A 21894-nucleotide genomic window follows, 5' to 3' on the forward strand; every position below is an offset into this window, starting at 1 on the left:
TACAGGTTTACGAGGAAGAGGTGGCGGCAGCGCGAGTAGCAGGCGAGAGAAAGAGCGCTATAAAAGGAAGGGATCAGTGAAGGAGGGAGGGAGGGCGGAAAAAAAGGGGGGGGAGAAAGAAAAGCGGTTCACCTCGAGGGCTCAGATTCCGCTTAAGAGCCCTGAGTATCCCCTTTGCAAAAGCACGAGGTAAAGCCTTTTTAACGGGCGAGGGAGCAGAATCTGGAGCAGCCTTGGGGGGTTAGTGTCCCTGCAGACAGAAATCTAGCAGGGCGAGCTGCAGCGAAGACTTTGCAGAAGGCGCCCAATGGGTTGCGGGATGGAACCGTTTTCTGCGGTTCTACAAGACGCTGGTCCCAGGCGAAAGGGGCTTGGCTCGCCCCACGGGACAGTCGAAATACTGAACAGTGCGAAATATTGATAGAATTAGCTATCATTCGCATGTTGTACAAATGAGGCTACGAGACTTGAACTGATTTAGGTAGGGATGCTGTGTGAAGGCGGCCAAAGGGGAGACAGGGCAGCTATCAGTCCCTCCCGCGGGATGCTACAGGGATCAAGAAATGTTAACCAACTGAGAAAGTCCAGGCATTGTTCTAGACCAGTGTTATTCAACCTTGGCGGCTTTAAGATGTGTGGACTTCAACTTGCTGGCTGGGGAATTCTGGGAGTTGAAGTCCACATATCTTAAAAGTCGCCAAGGTTGAAAAACCCTGGTGTGGACCCAGAGCATCAGTGTTGGGGCTGGTTTTGGGGACAGGAAGCAGAAGTCTGAAATCGTTTTGCACAGCTTAATTTAGTTACTGAGCGTTCTGGATTCTTACCTACATTGAAACTAAATGGGCTGAGCTTACTTAAGACACACATAAAGGTAGACTGAGGTTAGTGTGTTCTGTCAAGGAAAGTTCGGTTTTTAATCTGATGAAACATGCTGTGTGAATGCAGTTTTCTAAGATTGGGGCTATCGGATCTACCCTGCAAAAATTCAGATGACCACCAGAGGGCCAAAGTCCTTGGACCCTTTGCTGCCCTCTAGTGTTCCTACAAGCTTTTGAAGCCCAGATCCAGTAACAGTAGAGGTGTCCTTAGTCCAGAAGAGAAAAACGTTCTGCTGAAATCTGTAGACTGAGCTGAAGAAAGCATGGGACTATATCAACCACATGCCCTCTGGTTAGTTCGGAATTGCCAAGATAAAGCCAAGTTGTTGAAGCAAAAGAGAACATCTCCTGTAGAAATAGGCAACCTGCGTTAGGACTAATATATAAATTTAGAATCTATTTTTAATTTGTATCCTTAATATTTGCAATTCTATTATCTTAATGGGGATTCTGAGGCCACCATCATGTGATCTGCCAAGAGCAGTATATTTTCTTTTTCTATTTTTTAAACTAATTTGAGGGCTGCTGTATTCTGTGACTTGGCAGCTTAGCAATTTAAGTTTTATCAGCGTTGAATGTTTGCATTTAAAGTAAAAAAAAGGACAGGAAAGTTGGGAAAAAAAAACCTAGAGTCAGTTTGGTGATTGAGGTGACACACAGGTTGATAAAAATATTCACATAAATAAATACAGTTTCTTACACCTTAGGTGTTTAAATAAAGTTTGATTTGGTTTGTCTCTTGTGAGAGTGGGTTTCTCGGGGTGGGGTGCAAGAAGAACTGAATCCTCTAGACACACACTTACACTTCATGGTCAGGATAATGAATGAATGAATGATGATGATGATTCTGCCTTTCTTTTGATCAACTCAAGGTGGCATATATACCTAGTGCCTCCTGTTTTCTCCACAATCCCCCTGTGAGGTGGGTTGTGCTGAGAGTGAGTGACTCACCTAAAGTCACCCACCCAGCCAGCTAGTAGTGGGTTACTATCAGGTGAGGAGCCATGTGGAGGATAGGATATGACAAGAAGAACTACCAGTCCATCATCCCGTTGCAGGAGGCAAGGGTCAGATTGTGAAAACTTAAGAGGGCTTCTTGGAGAGGTGAGTTGAGACATCAGCCCTCTACCCTGTCTGCTATAGGTGGTAGAATAATGTAACATTTGACACTACTTAGCTTCCTCTCATTATTTCAATGTATTTTAGTTATTTGAATTTTGAGGAAGACTGTTTCTGCAGTGGTAACCTCTGCTTTCATCCTAGTTAATTCCCAGCTTCTAGTTAGCAGTAAAAGTTACTGTGAACAGTATAATTGCCATTTTTATGCCCTTAAAACTTACCCTAAGTAATATGTTTACAGGAATTGGATTATATTTATGTCCTTCTTGGGAAAAGTGAGTTTTTTTGTTTTTTTCTGACAGGAACCCAAGTACTTCGACAGAATAATTGAGGGGCTTAGGATCCAAAAGGCTGAGAAGCACTAACTGATCAGATTTGCCCACAAAATGCCTACGTGCATTCCAGTGAACAGCTGGTCTCCAGCCCTGTACTGTGTACAGGAAGATGTCTCACGAGCATATTTAGGAGATGAAGATGGCAATGTCTGGTAACAGGATGGAAGCTTCTGGCATACTCCCGAGTTGCAGAATTGTAACAGTGGTTCTGTTCAGTGTTCAGATGAAATGCTGTCCCACATAACTGGGATGAGAGAGCGAGCGAGCCAGCCTGCTGGAAAAATTAATGGAGCAAGACGGACCGGGATGGATTTTGTCATAAATTGCCCTATTCTCATTCAGTTATGAATAATATAGAACACTCCAGTGAAGGACATTGTGTTTTTTAAACCTGTGAATATATTTTCTTGTCAAAGAGTTTGGGAAAGGTGTGCCACGCCATCTTCTGCACCCAAACATGTATTTTTGGAGTTTGCGGTTAGCACACACGCTTGGTTAGCAAACAGAATAGACAGATGTGGAGGCGGCAGATGCTGTCACCAGCCTTGTGGGTTCTTTAGCAAGAGAATTGTCAATTATTTTATTTTTTTGAATGATTTTTAAGATGACGGTTAGATGGTGCCTTTGCTTCATAATGAAGTAGAAGGACTTGGTGGTTTACTGCAATTGGTGTGATGGCACCCTGTTTGTGTTTAAATATTGCATTTAAAAACAACGCCCTAGCTGTATTTGCACAGGATCTTTTAAATTATTCTTCAGAGAATGGAAATGGCATGGTACACCACTTACCGAAGTAAGGGAATAGTGCTTGGCTCTTCTGTGGTTTTCGTCCTATTCACAGGTTCATGGAAAGTAATAGGAATGAAAGGTTCAAAGCCATTTCTACAAGGTCACCACAAGAATGATGAAACACGCTGAGACTTTTATTTCAAGTTAGCTGACTAAGCAGTGCTTTGATTTGGGTACTGGCACAGGGAAGAAGCAAAACGGGGGAATTTATGGGAACTGTCTCTAGGAGCAAGAAGGCACAGCATACATAATAAACTGGATTCCAGTCCTGGCGTGGGGAGGAGGGATCTCTCTAGAGAGCTCTATTTTGTGGAGCGCCTCAAGGCTCTTCACTCTGTCCACGTCTTTTTAACATTTGGGTGAAACGGCAGGGGAGGTGATTAGTTGGCATGGGATCTGGTATCATCAGGATGTTGATGGTACCTAGTTGGACATCTTGGCCTCAGGCCAGACAGGCAGTGCAGAAGTGATGACCCAGTGCCTGGATGCTGTTAGGATCTGGAATGGGGAGGTGAAGATCCCTCAAAGCAGAGTGTGTTGGGTCTGTGGGCCCAATGATTCCATAGAAATGTCTTCTTCGACTCTGGTTTGCAATTTGGGCGTCCTTTTGGACTCAGAGCACCAGCTCAGTCAGCAGATGGCAGCTGTGGCCAGATGGGATTTTGTACACTTGCATCTTCTGCACCTATTGTGGCCATTCCTGGATTGGGGAGGCCTTGTTCACAGTCATTCATGACTTAGTCACCCCCTGCTTGGTTTACTGTAACATGCTCTACATAGGGCTGCCCTTGGAAAGCATTCAGAAGCTACAGCTGGTACAAAATGGGGCAGCTCAGGCAGTGATGGCAATCTCCTCATCCATTTGGGTCACCCCACTTTTATGGAACCTGCATTAGTTTCCAGTTGGCTTTTGGGTGTGATCCAAGGTGCTGGATCATCTTTTAAGACCCTATGTGGTTCAGGGCGAGGTCATCTGAGGGACTGCCTTCTCCCATATTTATCTGCTCGCCCCCTACCAGATTGAATAGGCCCCATCTATAGGAGGTGGTCACTTGACAGGACCTGGGAAGTGAGTATTAGTTGTGCCCCCATATTTTGGAATTCCTTCCCCAGAGATCTTGTCTGCTCCTTTCCACCCAGACTTCTGGAGAGTTAAGATCTGGTGGTTCCATTTAGCGCAGGACGAGGGCACATTGTGAGTGAAGGTTAGACTACGGCAAGTGTGTGACTTGGTATATTTTCAGTTTATTATTTTGATGTTGCCAGTTTTGTTTATATTATGGGTATGTTTTATTTTATGACGACCTTGATGTTTAGCCACCCAGGGTCTTGTGAAATGGAGAGCATGCAAATAAATAATAATAAACAAGTAAATAAACAATATAATATATACTTGGAGAGCCAGTTTGATGTAGTGTTAAGGCATCAGGCTAGAAACTGGGAGAGTGTGAGTTCTAGTCCTGCCTTAGGCAAGAAGCCAGCTGGCTGACCTTGGGCCAATCACTCTCTCTTAGCCCTCGGAAGGAGGCAATGGCAAACCACTTCCAAAAAACCTTGCCAAGAAAACTGCAGGGACTAGTCCAGGCAGGCACCAGGAGTCAAAAACTGACTTAAAGGCACAGTATATACAGGTAGTCCTCGCTTAATAACCATTTGTTTAATGACGGTTTAGACTTATGAAGGTGCTGAAAAAACCAACTTACAACCGGTGCTCACACTTATGACCATCGCACTGTCCATGTGGTCACGTGATCACCACTTTCGGCCTTCCCATCTGGCTTCTGGCAAGCAAAACCAATGGGGAACTACATGATTTGCTCAACCACCACTTGGTTCGCTTAACAATTGCGGTGATTTGCTTAATGACCACTGCAAAAAAGGTTGTAAAATCAGGTTGGATTCGCTTGTTTCATTTAGCAACTGAAATTCCAGTCTCAACTGTGGTCATTAAGCGAGGACTACCTGTACTTAACTGTCTAGTATATTTAACTATCAGTGAAGTACGACAAAGTCTCCTTCAAGCTGAGCAGGACTCCTGGTGGCTTCAGGGACATCAGTATATTATTTTCTTGGCAACAGAACAAAAACCTTTCCATCTAACTGATCTCTTCCTGCCCATGAAAACGCCCTGATACGGGGAAAAGATGCAGGTCCTTTACGTGCTGCGAAGAGATGCTACTTTTGTACTCGCAAGCCCTGCTCAAGCTTAATCCGTACCTGTTTCCTCTTGCAAAAAGCTCTAGCTGATAAAAGGCCATTCAGAGGTCTGGAATCAACTGAATACATTTATTTAAAAGCAATTTTAAATATTAAAAAAGTAGAAATTAACACACACAGTACTCAAACGGTCACATTAAACACGTAAGGAAACCAATGTACGGATGTACGATTGTAACATTCAAAGGGGGTTTCAGTATCAACTGGTACTATAAGGTCTGTTTTCTTTTACATGTGGTTGCAGTATGTCATAAAAAAATAAATAGCGATCGCTGTTCAACAGTAAGAGAACACATCATTTCCAGAAGGTACTTCCCTCCCTGGGGGGAAAACCCCAAACAAGCAGGCTTTCCAAATAGATCATGAAACGTACAAAATTGCAGATAGTGACTCCGAGTTTAAATAGAACCTTGTATTTAAACTCAACCTATGTATCATACATTGCATCTTAATTATCCTATGGACTCTAAATCAAATAGCTCTTGTTCCGGATGGAACTCATTTTATTTAAAAAATTTATATGCTACTTCAAAAAGCTTACAAAATAATAGACATTTGACTCTACATCATTTTACACATCTTTCTATGTTCACTTTTATCTTTTTTGAAAACCAGTGGACTTTGAGTTTGTTTTAAAATACGCTTGACAAAGTAGATGAGTTTTCTCCATTAACCGGAAGGACGTTTCATCAACAAGCAATATGGAATGCTAAGTCAGTTTTGTTCTAGCTTTTATATAAACAGCATAAGTCTGAAAACACTGACGTTGGCAGCAGGCTCGCTTGTTCGTTTGTACGCTTAAACCTTTCAACAAAATGTGCCGTGACCCGGCCGAAACAATTGTTTGAAAACCACCTTCCAATCAGAGCTGATAAATACTTCGCTTTCCTTCATGCAAGAGTTCTTAAACTGATTACGTTTTGCACGTTAACCACTTAAAAATAAGCACTGAGTTTTGTAAAACATCCACAGCAAAAGCAACAGATTAATTGCAACTTTGGGTGAAACGAATCGTTGTGGGATGGAATTTCAACGGACCGCTCTACAGGAAATGAAACTTGGGCTATTGGCAAAGTAACTTTTTTAACCCAGTATTTCTCAACCTTAGCAATTTTAAGATATGTGGACTTCAACTCCCAGAATTCCTCAGCCAGCCATGCTGGCTGGGGAATTCTGGGAGTTGAAGTCCACGCATCTTAAAGTTGCCAAGGTTGAAAAATAGTGTTTTAACCGATATCTGCCCAATAAAATTACAAAATGCATAGCAAAACACTAGCCCCCATCCTTCTCCCCCCAAAAGGGCTTATCTATTTTGAATATGATTAGGAAGAAGTGGTTTGGCCCAGCAAATCTCAGCTGTTTATCATCCTGTCTTTCGCAGGCTTCTCTGCAAGTCTGTTAAAAAACAAAGGTACTGCCGCTTTAAGGATTCAGTTCCTTAGTGTGAAAGCAATGGCACTTTTTTTCAGGGACTTGCAGAAATCTGAGAAAGGGAGACAACCTGACTGAGCAGCAGAGAGGTGTGGCAATTGCGCAAAATCTGAAGCCCTTCTTCCAAATAGTGTCGGGAGCACGCACAGTCCTAACCAATAAATGTGTATCCGAAATGAGTATGTCCTTGCTACATTGATTTGAAAAAATGAGTTGAAGCTGCCGTCATGAAATTTTAGCAGTCTAATAATCTCAGGTCCAAACGTGTCCTTCCTAAATTATTAATTCCGCGGCTGCCAGATCCTTGGCACTGTTCAATTCAGAAAGGCAAACTTCCAGATGTTCCTGTGGCTTCTCTGACGGCTGCTATTTTTCAGGAAAGGTATTGTTCAATTGTTTTGCTAACGATTTTGATTTCTCCAGGCAGTAATGCAAGAGGAACATTGCAACTTAATACGGCTTCCCTGGAATGAAGGTTGGAATCCCCCAACACCTTAATGAACCCTTTAGTTAGCAAACGAATACTCCTATCAGCTGGTATTTCAATCTGGGTGGTAAACAGATTACCACAAAGCTGCACGCTTTGAAAGTGAAAGGCAAGCGATGCTGGTAATGCTCTTGCATAAACGGAGACTGTAAGGAGGAAAGCAAAGCCATGCAAGTAGGAATGTACTTTATAATGAGACCCTGGTTCACTACAATAAAACCTCCAGCCAGAAGTCTCATATATTTTTCTTTGCGAGACTGAATCATTTTTATTGAAGACGTTCAGATGGAGTCAAGTGAGGTAAAGAGCACAGGAAGAAACTGCAGTTACAGGAATACGAACAGGAAATGTGGCCCACAGACCATAAAATTAGTACTGGTTACCTGTAGCATCAGTGCATATTTCTTGTGTTGGATGGATGGATACACCGGACACATTTTTTTTTTTAAACAATACCAAGGGAGTGGATTTCACAAGCTGTAAACTGCGCACGGTGGAAGTCATCCACGGCCGTCAGCAGCTCCTTTCGAAAACCCAGGAGTAACTCTGCTAGTTATCTACGTCAAGAATACTGATGTATTAGGAACGGTAAATTCTGTACAGCGGAAAGGGACTGGATGGGACTAACAGTTTATTCAGAAAGCTGGCAGTTCATACACACAGACAAAAATTTAAGTGCTTGATGCCACGAATGGCCTGAGCAACCCAGTAAGGCATGCCAGCTCCCACAATGACCATAATACTGGCAATGGCAAAGAAACACCTTCTATTTACAATACAATATGAGCCCCTTGTATGGGGAGGAACGAGTTCTTGCTTTGTTAACAGCAGTCATATATACATCCATATCAACAACTATGCACAGAATTACAGGAATGCAGCAGCAGCAGCTGTTGGCTTCGTGCTTAAAGCCCGACTTGCAGGAACAATGTGCAATACTCGAGTTTCTGATTAGTCTGACAAAATGTGGACGAAGGATACTGGGAAAACCCCCTTCCGTTCCGGCTTCCCTTCAATGTGGCCAATCTGCAAAGAAGAAGATTGCTTCAGGCATGGCTGGTAGGAGGTATTCTAGCAAGGGCTACTCAGGTGAAGCTTTTGAGAGGCTTCCATGATGCGTATTGTGCCCTTACTAGCCGTTTACGCACTGCCTACTTTTGCATTTCAATATCCGTCATGTAAGTCTTTCTCAGTCGCCGCCTTTTAGTTTATTTGGCTTCGGGTCCTTCTATTGATAATTATGATGCCAGCACTGAGATCCTAACTGCCATTCAACTAATACAGTTCAGTAAATTGTATTACGCTTGGCAAGGTAGATGTATCATACTAGTAACATATCTACGTTTTCTAATATATCAAGGGGATTCCCAGCATTTTTTCTCTTGGGTTTGCATGGCAGTAGCTACGCAAGCTAAGAACCAGCTCTTTCAGAGGTTACTGGCAGGCTTTATGTCCAAATTAACTTTCCCCTTCAAATCAACATTGCTGCACATTCACTCCCTGTCCACCTACTTTCCGCATGAAGGATCTCGGCTGCTATGGCAGTCGTTGGTCCTGTTACTCTAGGATTACGTTCTGCCTTGTGACTTGAATTGATTTGAAGACTAGCATGTGCGCACGTCATTTTTGCTGTACGTAGTCCCTACATAAACCACTGAGAGTCTGTGAGGTTTGGCAAGTGCAATCGACGTTACAAATCCTATTAATAATGGGGCTTACGCCAAAACTACAGGTGGTCCTCATTAAATGACCACTCGCTCAGCAACCGTTCAAACTTACGACAGTGCTGAACGAATGGCAGTTACTACCCTCCCTCGTACTTATGACATCGCAGCATCCCATGGTCACGTGACTGCCATTTGCAACCTTCTTTGCCAGCTTCCTACAAGCAAAGTCAATGGGGAGGCCAGCAGGAGGTCATAAATGGCGACTGCATGTCATCCTTGCTTAACAACCCACAGTGATTCGCTTTAGGACAGCAATTGGAAGTGCCAGGATTTCCATTGCTAAGCAGTGCAGTCACATGACATTCTGCTTTATGACCATGTAGTTTAGCGACAGAAATTCCAGTCCCAATTACTATCATTAAGTGAGGACCACCTGCATACTGTTATGTACTATACACTCAAATGTTTATTTTATTTAAACGTTAAAAGTAGAAAAATACCTACCCACCACTCTTGATCCTCCTCTCCTGTTACAATAATAATTTCACCTTCAACAAATGTAAGCTCATCATCATTATCTGCTTGGCAATCATAGATTGTCTTCACCCTCCTAATTTTATTCTTCCCCTGAATGAAAAACAAACAAGTACCATTTGAGCAAAGACAGGAAAAATACTGTTATTCTTTAGGTTGCTAATTATAAAACCAATGAGCCTATTCAGATGTGGTCAGAAAATCTAGGACAGATTTCTGTGCCACGTCTGCTTGTGAATGTGGAGGTGGCAAAACCTTTCCACTTGATGATGCAAGTTTCCCTTACAGAACAAGAGAATTCATCCCCCTTTTACTGATCACCTCCAAACGCAAATAAGATTTATTGCTGTAAAAGCCACTGCCTTTTATAGATAAGATTTATCACACGCAGATACATTTTTGAAATGCTGAATTCATGCAAATGCCAGTAGTTGTACTAAACCAATCTGCAAACCCATACCTGTAGATAAACTAACTAGAGAATAATTAGACCTGCTAAGCATCTGTTTGCCTGTTTGTGTCTTGATTACTAAGATTTTGATGCCTTCTACTATCAACAACTCAGTGCATTTAAAGATGGACCCTCAGGATAGTGAAGCATGCCCAGTGGTTCCAAAAATAAGTGCCCCACCCACACAGAATACATGTTTTCTTGCCATTCCCACTGGCAGTTCACAACACGTAGCAGCAATGGAGCAATGCAGGGCAGTAGAATCTGCTGGAATTGACTAGACTTTGCTGCAGAGGTACACGGCACGAGGCCCCTCAAGCTGCTCGACAGCTGTCCCCAAATGTGACGGTAGGGAAGTTACAAAATGCACAGGGAGTAATCATATTAATGGGTTCATTAATTGAAATATCTTCATTTTAACTGACAGTAAAAATAAATGAAACCAAATTTCATTTTTGTTTCTGCACTGCCCCACTTCTAAACCAAGCCCATCCTCAGACAAATGAAACAACTGGGCACCCCTGCTTAACAGAAGGGAGGAGGTAGGTCAACCGGCTTCCATCTTCAGCTGTTTACAGTATCATGAGCTTTAGGGGTTCTTTTTAGATAGCTTGCCAAGTAAAAAAAAAAAAATTCTTCTTATGGGGATTCAGCAAAGTCAGCTACTTCTGAGAATGCAATCATTTCAGTTGGTTTTCCTTCAACCAGGAAAGTTAGATTTATATCTGGTCTTCCCTTGGGACTTTCCCAGTTTCCCCAGAACAACCACACTGGGAGGTGGGTTGGACTGGGAGAGTGTGATTTGCCCAAAGACCCCTAGTGACCTTTCGTGGATGAAGACACATTTGAATCCAGGTCCCCCCATGCCACTCCAACTGGCAACATGGTGTTTTGATGAGCACTTTGGTATGGGGATGTTACTCTTGACACCTACTTTCTATTATCTTTACCCTGGAGTGGTCAAAAATCATTAAAATGCAGCAGTAGCTTGTCTTTAAATCCCAGTTGAAACATGTTCTGAGTGGGTAATCATTATCTCAATCTCAGCATGGCAGTTGCAAAATAGGAATCATGATCTTGGCTCATTTCATAGGATCAGTGAAAGAAACATACATGAAACACATTATGTGCTCAATAAGAATGTAGTGTAAGTAATTAGGATGCACTTATTCCACTGTTTTCGAAATTCTTCACTCTTAATCTGAAAGCATGAACTTTCAGAGTTAAGCATTTTGACTTCAGAGCAGAATGCCATGTAAGGTTTTCTCCCTTAATCCTACAACAGCTTCATGGAAGCTTCTCTTTTCCAACAGCCAACTCTAAGCAGGTTCATCTCCATTATATACCAGTCCTACAACAACATCGAAACAGAAATGATCTACCTACCATGTTTATTTTTCTAGGAAGTGGCACAGGGGTTTCAGCTGATCCAGGGGTGGTATCTCCAGAATCTTCAGATGCTTGTTTCTGGACAATCTCTTTTGACTGTATCTTTGGGGAAAGATCCACACTGGGTGATTTCTGATTGGCCTCTGAGGGCTGAGGTCTGGGGGATGCGTCCCCACCAGGAGTTTTTGCCAAAGTTTCTCCTAGTTGTGGCTTCGGAGGAAGATCCTTCATTTGGGGTTTTGGAGGTAAGTCTGCAAGTTGTGGTTTTGGAGGGAGATCCCCCAATTGCGGCTTGGGGGGTAAATCTGCAGGTTGGGGCTTCTGGGGCAGGTCAATACAGAGAGAGGCTGACTTCTGAAAGATTTCAGAATGGTGACTGGATTTATCTAGTGAGGGAAGATGGATTGTTTCTATTTTTCTTAATGCCACTGAAACAGAAAGCAAACACAATGAGATCATTTCAGATAAAGCCCCTTTCTTTTCCTTCCTATTTTCTTTAAAAAAAATGCCACCCATTTCCGTTGCAATTTTACAACTGCCACTTGTACTTTTTGCTCCTTTGAGGCTTCCTTAGATTTATTCTGAGACCCACGGACAGCAGAATAAGAAATGATGAGCATTCAGACTCAAAAGCCCAACCACAATTAATACAGGGGAAAAAAAATAACACATGTGGGTCTTTCGTTCACCCTTTTCTTTTTCTATAGTGTCATGCTTTATTTTTACTTGCAAAGGTATATATAAAGAGAGAAAAGAGTTACCACAAACCTTAAAGCAATTTAACAGAACAAAAAACAGTGGAAGAAAAAGGAAATAGTAAAAAGGACATTTTAAAATGGATCTTTAGCAGCAACCCCATTTTAAACCACAAATTAAGCCTTGACCACATGAAACATTTAGCCTCTGAATTAAGAGGTATTAAGAGAATTTAAGGCAAAATTCTACTAGTTACATTCCTACCTACTGGCTCTTAAAGTAGTCAAATTATGGGAGTAGCTTGCTTTCAATAATTTTTATTTCAAACAATCTTTCAATGCAATTCTGCATATATGTACTTATTTATTTATTTATCTATCAAATTTCATCAGCGCCCATCTCCCCAAAAGAGGAACTCTGGGCATATGAAAGGTAGATTTTACAGGCCTCCTATCATTCATTTGTAGACTAACCTAAACTATCCTAGCTTAGATAGTCCAGGGGTTTCTTCGAAGTGAAGCCATTTTGTATTACACATACTCACATAAAATCCCCCTTGAGTCAACCCTGACAGATTTCTTAATAATAATACAGAATTTCTTTTATGGTAATTTTCCCCCCAACTTCCTCATCTAACTTAACAGCTCTGGGATATCCTTGTGGCTTCCCATCCAAAGACTAACCATGTGTGCCCCTGCTTAGCTTTTTTCACGATCAGCCTTACCTTTCTGAGGTAGTTTCGGAAGCACTCTGGGGCCCAGGGCCGTCTTAGCAGTCCCGGTGCTGATGGACAGATACACAAGAGATTACAACTCTATAATAAAAGTTCCAAATGCCTTGTATTTAGAGTACAGGCATCAACCGGCACTGCCAGCATAAACATTTTCAGACTGAAAATCTTAAGTGACACCGACTGTGGGCTTGCCTTGTTCACATTGAAAGCTATACAGTAGTTAGTCATAACAATCTGTCTGTATTTTAGTTTTTAAAAAGGCGTAATAAAAGACGTATATACAAGCATATTCCTTGGCTAGTTCAGATAAGAGTCCAGAAGCTGAATTAAACTGAACAAGAAGCATCAGTTAGAAGATGCCACCATCATGGCAGTTTCCTGCACTCTGAAAGCATTCAAGCTCACAAATGTAGACTCTATTCAATTACAGTACATGTACAGCTAGTCCTCACTTAACAACCAGAATTGGCCCCCAATTACAGGTTACTCCAATATGTACTCTAATATACTCCAGTCCTAGAATTATAGTCCTTTCATCTAATGAAGCGTGTTATAGTCCACAAAATCCTTGCACTATTGAAGTCCTTTCATCTAATGCAGCATGTTACAGTCCACACAATCTTTGTGCCATATTTTTTCCTTTTATACTGTATGTCGGTCTCATGTCATACTCATGGGACTCTGCTCTTTTTCCTGAAGCAGTCTAAAATAGTTACCCCTCTGAAAACAGAAACATACAGCCACACATCTGGAGTTATATGAGGCAAGATCAACACACTGCAGGGTTCTCGAAGCATTCCCCCTTTGATGGCACTTGCACACTTAAAAGCTTCTCTGGAAAGGGCCCACAATAGCAGTATTTCGGTATTAGTATTCACTAAATCAGCATCCCCACAGCCATTTAGCAGTTCATGTTGTCAACTGAAAGAATTGCAGGCAACAGCTCAGAAAAACGATGCACATCTGGAGGAATGTAATGTACTCAAAGTTTGCTTGATATTGCGTAAGAGGCAAGAACATATAAAAGCAAAACTGTCAACTGCACGCTTCCAGAAGTATTTGGAAGTGTACTTGAAGGTGCAGAGCGCAGAAAAGAATAAAAGAGAGTGAAGGCTTGCATTATATTCATCTCATTGATTCAAAATAGTGAGAAACTCGTTGACTTGTCACTCAAAATAGCGAGAAACAGTTTTTAGCATTTTTTTTAGAGGTAGCAACAAAGGGTCTCAGAGGGTGTCTGAGATGGCAGGTTGCCTACCCTTGTATTTCAGGACCATTATAACACTTGACATTTCAGAATAGTTGTAGGCAGGAGCAATTTTTTTTTTTTAATCGAGAGAATTGTGTTCAAAGGATGACGGGATGATTGTTGATTCTGATCATTCTTATTATTAATCTTCTTCTTCTTCTTAATAGAACTGAGAGTATTCTGAATGGCCTAAGAAAGTAGAGAAGGTTAGCCAGCCCTGTTTCTCCCCAGAAGAAATGGAGCTCGCCCTTTCCTGACAGTAACAGCATCTGTATTCTCTTGCCACTTTCGTCATAATAATGAAAGCACAACGTTGCAGCTTTGAGCCGTCTTTGTGAAGCTGCACTGCGTGTAGCAAAAGGGTCAAGCTGGCCTCACAGCACTGTGAGGCTGCTTGCTTCACTCTGATCCCCCTTGCCCCCCAAGGATATCACTGCCTGTCAGCTCCATCCTCTGTGAGCAAGAATTTGTGATGACAAAAAGTAGATAATTATTTTTATTTTTATAACAGGATCAAAAGTAGAATATGCCACTGCGTTAAAAAAAACCAACTCTTTGATGAAGGGGAAGGAAGACAGAAATAAAGTATTTTTCTGATACTAGCAAAAGCGTTTGTGGAAGACTACCAGGGTAACACACACACACCTACAGACAAAAAGCCTGTGTTCGGCTTACTTGAAAATATTAAGGTAAGGCTTATGTACTCTGTCTATCAATACATATTATTTCGTGCATTGATTGTGTGTGTTTGTGTCTGTGTGTGTGTGTGTATGGCAAACTGAAAACTGAGAAGCTAAGAAAAAGGGGATATGAATGACTTCTTCTATATATATATGAAAAAAAAAATCCCCTACAGACATGAAAATCTAATCATATCTACATTCACTCTCTTGTGTAATGACAGTAACTATAAAAAGTAACATCAACATACAAATATCTTACCCTGATTGTTGAGACATCCCCTCAAACTTGTTTGCTGTTTTTGTGGCTGGTGGACCCAAATCATTACCTAAAAGTGAAAATATTGAGCATTTAAAATTTTAAAAGTAGCAGTCATGAGCTTAAATTAGTAGAAGTCATAACAGAAGTTGTATAAAGGTATGTATATGTATATAATGATTTAAGCCAAAGGAGCACTACTTCCCAACAAGTTAAGAGTCCCTCTTTTGGGGGAGATGGGCGGTAATTAAATTTGAATAATAAAGAAATAATAAATAATAAATAATTTGGGAAAATAAAAACCCGTCTGCTAATGAGGAAAGAACATTTAAAATGAAACACTCATTCAAGCCAATGTCAAACTCAATTTCATCTACACCATTCAATATTGATGGCATCTCAAGTGTCTACAAAGGAAGCAGGGCAGAACAACCCAACCTGTATGACCGCGTCCATACACAGTTTGTGGCTAAGATGCTAGGCAGAAATTTGACAAAGAATTAAAACTTGACCTGACACTTTTTTTGCTTTCAACTTCGTCACGATTTCATCCAGATATGGAAGTAATTATTTCTTTAAGGAAAGAAGGATGGATGGATATTAAAAATATATATAAGAAAATATTCTTGTATTTTTCCTCCACAAAGACCTGACTATATTGTGGCACTCTCACACTGTTTTATGAGAACTTGCAATTCGAAGTATAATTTGTTTCTACTGCAGTTCTTCAGAAGTACTATTTAAACAAGGCCGCCTAGTGACCCAGATCTGAGAGGAGACACTAGCAAAGTGCATGTAGGCATGCGCATTGCACCTGTTGGCAACTCCTTCGATCAAATGTGCCTGCTCCTGGGATCACACAACTCCAAATCACCTAGGTATAAAGGCTTTTTATTTCTGTTACTAGATCTGCTGGCGGCAAGCAACAAATTCAAACTTTCAGAGGGAAAATGTATTTGATTCCGATACGTTTAGAATTGGCTGGGGGATGCAAGAGCAAAGCATACCTTCTCTGTGTTTTGTTTTGATTTATTTATTTATAGGCTGCCCACCTCCAGTGGACTCTGGAGCTAGCCTTGGATGCTGTAAATAAAAACCATTTTGGAGGCAAATTATCCAGAGGAAGTCCTAAAAATACGCACCGTGCTCCCTGCTTCCCAGCCTGATTCTGGCTGTCTAAAATTGTAACTCCTTCCTAAATCAATGCTTTCATAATCTGAAAAACCAAGCGTGGAAACCAGAATGGGAAGAACACGGAGCAGCCCAAATGCATGGAAGTCCAGGCAAGAGAGCTAGTAGAAGATGACAGAGAGGGACTCTTAAAGGAAATGCCCTTAGCAGTTATAAAAGTTGACAAGAAAACTGAATACTACAGAATATTAGAGATAGGAGAGATATACGGTGGTGCTTAAAAGTTTGTGAACCCTTTTGAATTTTCAGTATTCCTGCATAAATATGACCTGAAACATGGATCTATTCTCCACACAAGTCCTAAAAGAGGAGAGAACCCAATTATACAAATGAGTCAAAAAACATTATACTTTCTCTTATTTATTGATGAAAATGATCCAAAGCTACAAATCTGTGCAGGGCAAAAGTATGTGAACCTTTGTTTTCAGTAAATGGTGTGTCCTCCTTGGGCAGCAATAACTGCAACTAAATGTTTCCAAAAACTGTTAATCAGTCCTGCACATCGACTTGGAGGAATTTTAGCCCATTTCTCCTCACAGAACAGTTTCAACTCAGGGATGCTGGTGGGCTCCCTCACAAGAACTGCCTGCTTCAGGTCCTTCCACAACATTTCTATAGGATTAAGCTCAACACTTTGACTTGGCAATTCACAAACATTAACTTTCTTCTGCTTTAACCATTCTTTGGTCGTACACCTTGGTTTTTTTTATCACTGTCTTGCTGCATGACCCACTTTTTCTTGAGCGTCAGTTCACACATTGATACCTTGACATTTCCTGTAGAATTTGCTGGTGTAATTCAGAATTCATAGTTCCATCAATGACGACAAGCCATACTGCTCCAGAGGCAGCAAAGTAGGCCCAAACCGTGATACTGCCACCATGTTTCACAGATGGGATAAGGTTCTTAATGCCTTTTGCCACACATAACACTTTTCATTCAAGCCAAAAAGTTCTATTTTGGTCTCATCCATCACAGAACATTCTTCCAATAGCCATCTGGCTTATCCACATGGTCTTTTGCAAACTATAGACAGGCAGCAATGTTCTTTTGGAGAGTAGTGGCTTTCTCCTTGCAACCCTGCCATGCATACCACCGTTGTTCAGTATTCTCCTGATGGTGGTGTCACAAACAATGACATTTGCCAACGCAAGAGAGGCCTTTAGTTCCTGAGACATTACCCTGGGCTTCTTTGAGACCTCCTGGGGTATTACACACCTTGCTTTTGGTGTGATCTTGGTTGGTTGACCAATCCCAGGGAGGATAGCAATGATGTTGAATTGCTTCCATTGGTACATGATTTGCCTGATGGTGGACTGGTGGATTCCAAACTCTTTGAAAATAATTTTCCAGCCTGCTGAGCATCAACAGCTGTTTTTCGGAGTTCCTCAGAAATCTCTTTTGTTTGAGCCATGACACACTTCCACATACCTGTGTTGTGAAGATCAGACTTTGACAGTGAATACCCAGAATTCTGTTCTTTAAATCAGGCAGGACCTTCCACACACACACCTGATTATTATCCCATTGATTAAAACACCTGACTCTAATTTCCCTTTCCAATGAACTGATAATCCTAGAGGTTCACATATGTTTGCCACACACAAGTATGTAGTTTTGGATCACTTTCCTCAATAAATAAATGAACAAGTACAATGTTTTTAACTCAATTTTTTAATTGTGTTCTCTTTACCTAGTTTTAGGACTCGGGTGGAAAACAGATCATGTTTTAGGTCATATTTATGCAGAAATGTTGAAAATTCAAAAGGGTTCACAAACTTTTAAGCACCACCGTAGAGGGTGGTGAAACTCATCTTTCTTTGTGAAGACAAGGCAAGATAGAAGTTCTACTTTGTTCTAACGTAAGAATGAAAAAGAGTCTCCTAGTTATTTGTAAATATCAATTAAAAGCAGGTTTTCCTTTTTTTGGGCTCTGCCAATTCTTTTACAGGATACTCCAAGTGGGTTTAGAGACAGGAAGTTTTATTGAGGTTTTTTGGATAATCTGGCCCTTGCCAATAACTTTTATTCAATAAAAGAACTGGAAACCCCTTTGTTATTAAACGCTGGCATTTCTTCCTTGGATTCAAAACAGGCTATATCATACCGTGCAGAATCAAGGAACTTTTATTTGCTGAAGGCAAACTTTCTACACACTGGGGTGGAAGAGTTAAGCTCAGCACCAGCCTTTTCTTCCCTCCCGTTTCATGCCAAACACTCATTTTTTTCTTCTTCAGAGTCCCATTTCGGGAATCTGATCACTAGCATAGGACTGTTGAAATCAGACTAAGAACTGTACAGAATTAGACCCAGGTGGTTCAAAACATAGCATGGTTGAAAGTTTGCTTTTATTTGCTTTCTTAAATCTAGGAAGGGGAAAGCCTAGGGCTATAAAGTTAGATTGGGAAGTATAAAAAAAAAGAAGAAAGCAAAAGTTAAACTTTTCCCAGAAGGCGGCAGTAGCAGCAAACTATATCGATATTGTTCTCAAGAAAACTACACATGTGTGTTCAGGAGTCATCCTCAGCTCGAGGAAGCTTCTGCCTTTAAAAGCATTCAAAACTGCACACTTGCTAAGCAGATTAAAGCACTTTGATGCTCTCCAAATATTTCTAAGGAGATATAAAGTTAGATGTTCTGTAGTACCTTTAATACATATTTGCCCATTTTAATGAAAATGCCACTTAAAATTCAAAAAGTACACAAAGAATTACAAGCAAGTGAGATAATAAAAACAGACAAAGTACAGGCGATCTCATTTGTCACATGGAAACTGCTGATGTACTAACACCAAAAACAATGCACAACACAATAGCTGAGTGTGCCATTCTTCCCCTCAAATGTCACTGTTACTACATACTCAAGCTGTGTTACAGTTTACAGTTATTTTTATTTTTGATCTTCTGCAGTGTAATTATGCTCAAGCTACTGTATATACCTTGGTAGCAAAACATTAAATAAATCAACAGATTCCAGTATTAGTGTCTTCTGTGCTTCAGGGAAGAACTGCATTCTGTATACATCTATAAATATATTTGGCGATCATTAAATGTCACCTTCATTGATGTATAAGACACTTGAATATGTAGCAACTGCTGATAACCTTATAGAGAGATCATTTTGATTTATAAACTGATTTAAAAATCACTCATACATGGCTCCCACTGATTAGAAATTTCAATCTTCCCTCTGTTTTGAAGCAATGTTCCATTAAATTTCAGTGGTCCTTTAGACACACTTTTTCTAAATGTTGGACCCAAACCAAATGCTAGAGTTTTTCAGTTTACTATCTTTTTGCCATTGGACTCAAAAGAGTCATGGAGCATACAGTTAAAACAAATCCTCAGACCTTTTTTAGAGCTAAAATTAAAAACAGATAACCTGATGCACAGAATTATCGTAACTTAATCAAGGAAAAGTGTAAGGTCTATGAAACATTCTTGGCCACTAAAGCAGAAACATGCTGTTTTCATTATCTTGTTTTAGCGTTGTAAAATGCTAACTTAAGCCATTTTCAGTGGAACACAAAATTAATGTGTTAGGGGAAGGTCAACGGTTTGATGCCAGTTGCTTCAAAAGGTTTCCTAGGATGCTTCAAAACTTATTGCGTTGCCTTTTCTACCAACAGAAAATAAAGACTGATCCAAAGAGTTGCTCTAACCAACTCCCCTGCTTCACAAGGATGTTAAAAATTTCCATCTATCACAGGTTTCATTAAAACAATGAGCTGTAAGACTTTGGACTAACTCTGAAATGTCAGCCAGAGGGTCTAATTTATAATCAGCAGTCCCAGCTCAATTAAAATGTCATATCCAACCATGATTGGTGCTCATGTTGCAGAAAATTGCTACGATGGCTTGAGCTTTCAAATGTTCAGCATGTTGACCTGTTTCCACCTTGCATTTGTTCTATACTCCACCATGTTGAAGGACACAGTAATGTTAAGATTTGTCAGTTCAGACATCACACCAAGCAGCAGCGGAAATCATACTTCCCAAAGTTCAAACCATAACACAGGATAGCAGTTAGGGTTAGGACACCCTAATATTAACCCACAAACTGGCCATTTAATCTCCCACTAAATCAACATGAGGGTTCCTTAATCATGGTGTGATGGGGCATTTAAACTAAGCCAATATGAATATTATTATTTCGCATTGCAAAACTCACCCCAAGACACTTGGCCCTTATTCTGGGGCCCATGAGGTAGTGGGCTGGGTGGGTCTGATAGGGTTCTTTTGTGTCCCGGGGGAGGGGGTGGGGGCCTCTTCTTAGACAGAGTGGAGCTGCCACTAGAGGCTGGAGTGCTTAATGGGAGGGTTGAAGGAGGGCCCGATGGACCTGTGGAAATAAACAAAATCTTCTTATCAACACAAAGATGGGTTAATGCCAATACAGCACAAAAGAAACTCAAAATTAGACAACAGGAAAATACAGCAAACGACTAAAAAAAGAACAACAGGCCATCCTAAACAGTGGAAGTTTAGTAAAATTCTTCTCCTACTGGAAGCTTTTCCAGCAATTACTGTGATTAGAAAAGCAGATATATGCATAGACACACACACACACACACATAGAAGCTCCCACAAATAAATTTAGGACATTATTAAGATGTAGAAAGAGATGCTTACATATAATACGAAGCAGACCCACTGAAATCAATTTATGTTTGTTAGACTTACACCCATGATTTCAGTGGACCTACTATAAGCACAACTGGGTTCAATAAACAGTTATACATGTAAAAATATAAATATTAAACAAAAGTAATACCTCTGGCCTGAACGTCAAGTTTCTCTAATAGAGCTAATGGAAAGAGTATATTGTTTAAATGATATTGATAAATGATCAATGAGATCAGTTAGTTACTACCTTAAATCCCATTTATTCCAGTTGGTTTATCATAAATATGATTAAGTCTAGGTCTGACTCACTGTTTACCAATAAAAATATTCGTCAACATTAGTACTAGTAAATCTAAGTAGTAATTTTGCTTATTATTTCAAATGTTAAATCTAGAAGTATAGCATAACAACCAAAAGTACAGATTTAATGTAGTAAAAGTCCCACGTTCAAATCACTGGCAAGCCAAGGAAAATCTTGCAGGCCAAGGGAAAGCCTCTTAGCAATCTGGGGATAGTGATATTCATCACAGCCCCATGCAGTATTCAAAAGTGGTGCTTCACAAAATATGTTGCAGCAGCTGTGTCCTTGCCCTACTAGTTTTCTGTGCATGCATAAAGAGACAACATCTGTGTTGAAGGATTTAGCAAGGGCTAGTCTTGAAACAGATACATTTTAATACTGTTATATCTGATGTTTGTTTTTATATTAATTTCATATTATTTATATTTTTGCTTTAACTCATTATCTCCTCTAGAAAATAACTGGCTGTAGGATTATAAGCAAAAACACTAATGAAATTGATTTAATCAAGCTATTCATTTTATGACGGTGTGCATACTAAGAAGAAGAACCCAAAAATAATGCATACATCTCTCTTAATTCTATTAAGCTTGATTACCATCCTGATAAAGAGGTGCAAAGTGAGGCTAGGCAAGAATGTTTTGTTAATCATAATCACAAGTTCGTTCACACTGTAAATTAAACAATTTTATTTAAAATGAGACAATATATACCACCTGAATTATAGAACAATGAAATTGGATTAAATTTGTATCCATTGGTATCTTATCTCAAGAGAGATCATATATAAATGGATACTCAACGGGTTTCCAAACTCCTTAGGGTATCTGCCATAGTTGGACATGGCCATAATTGACCTTACA

The 21894-nt window shown here is 40.4% G+C and overlaps 1 protein-coding gene across 3 annotated transcripts in view; it reads right to left on the reverse strand.

Moving 5' to 3' along the window:
* Positions 1-5393: 5393 nt before the first annotated feature.
* Positions 5394-21894, reverse strand: part of ASAP1 (ArfGAP with SH3 domain, ankyrin repeat and PH domain 1) — an 85598-nt gene continuing 69097 nt past the window's right edge. Inside the window, exons 23-29 of one of the 3 annotated variants that reach the window (XR_010067678.1) lie at positions 20276-20446; positions 14918-14984; positions 12718-12776; positions 11295-11725; positions 9428-9550; positions 6570-8282; positions 5394-6441 (exon numbers count right to left, since the gene is read on the reverse strand). Coding sequence is in view for 2 of the 3 variants with exons in the window: in XM_063299691.1 (XP_063155761.1) it covers positions 8208-8282; positions 9428-9550; positions 11295-11725; positions 12718-12776; positions 14918-14984; positions 20276-20446 (926 nt within the window). In the remaining variant the exon portion in view is untranslated. Of the gene's footprint in view, positions 6442-6569; positions 8283-9427; positions 9551-11294; positions 11726-12717; positions 12777-14917; positions 14985-20275; positions 20447-21894 lie in introns of those variants that run through there. The other 2 variants (XM_063299691.1, XM_063299692.1) reach the window with 2 other exon arrangements.

This window comes from Candoia aspera, chromosome 3, assembly GCF_035149785.1.
Source record: "Candoia aspera isolate rCanAsp1 chromosome 3, rCanAsp1.hap2, whole genome shotgun sequence".
In the NCBI taxonomy this organism is placed as follows: Eukaryota; Metazoa; Chordata; class Lepidosauria; order Squamata; family Boidae; genus Candoia; species Candoia aspera.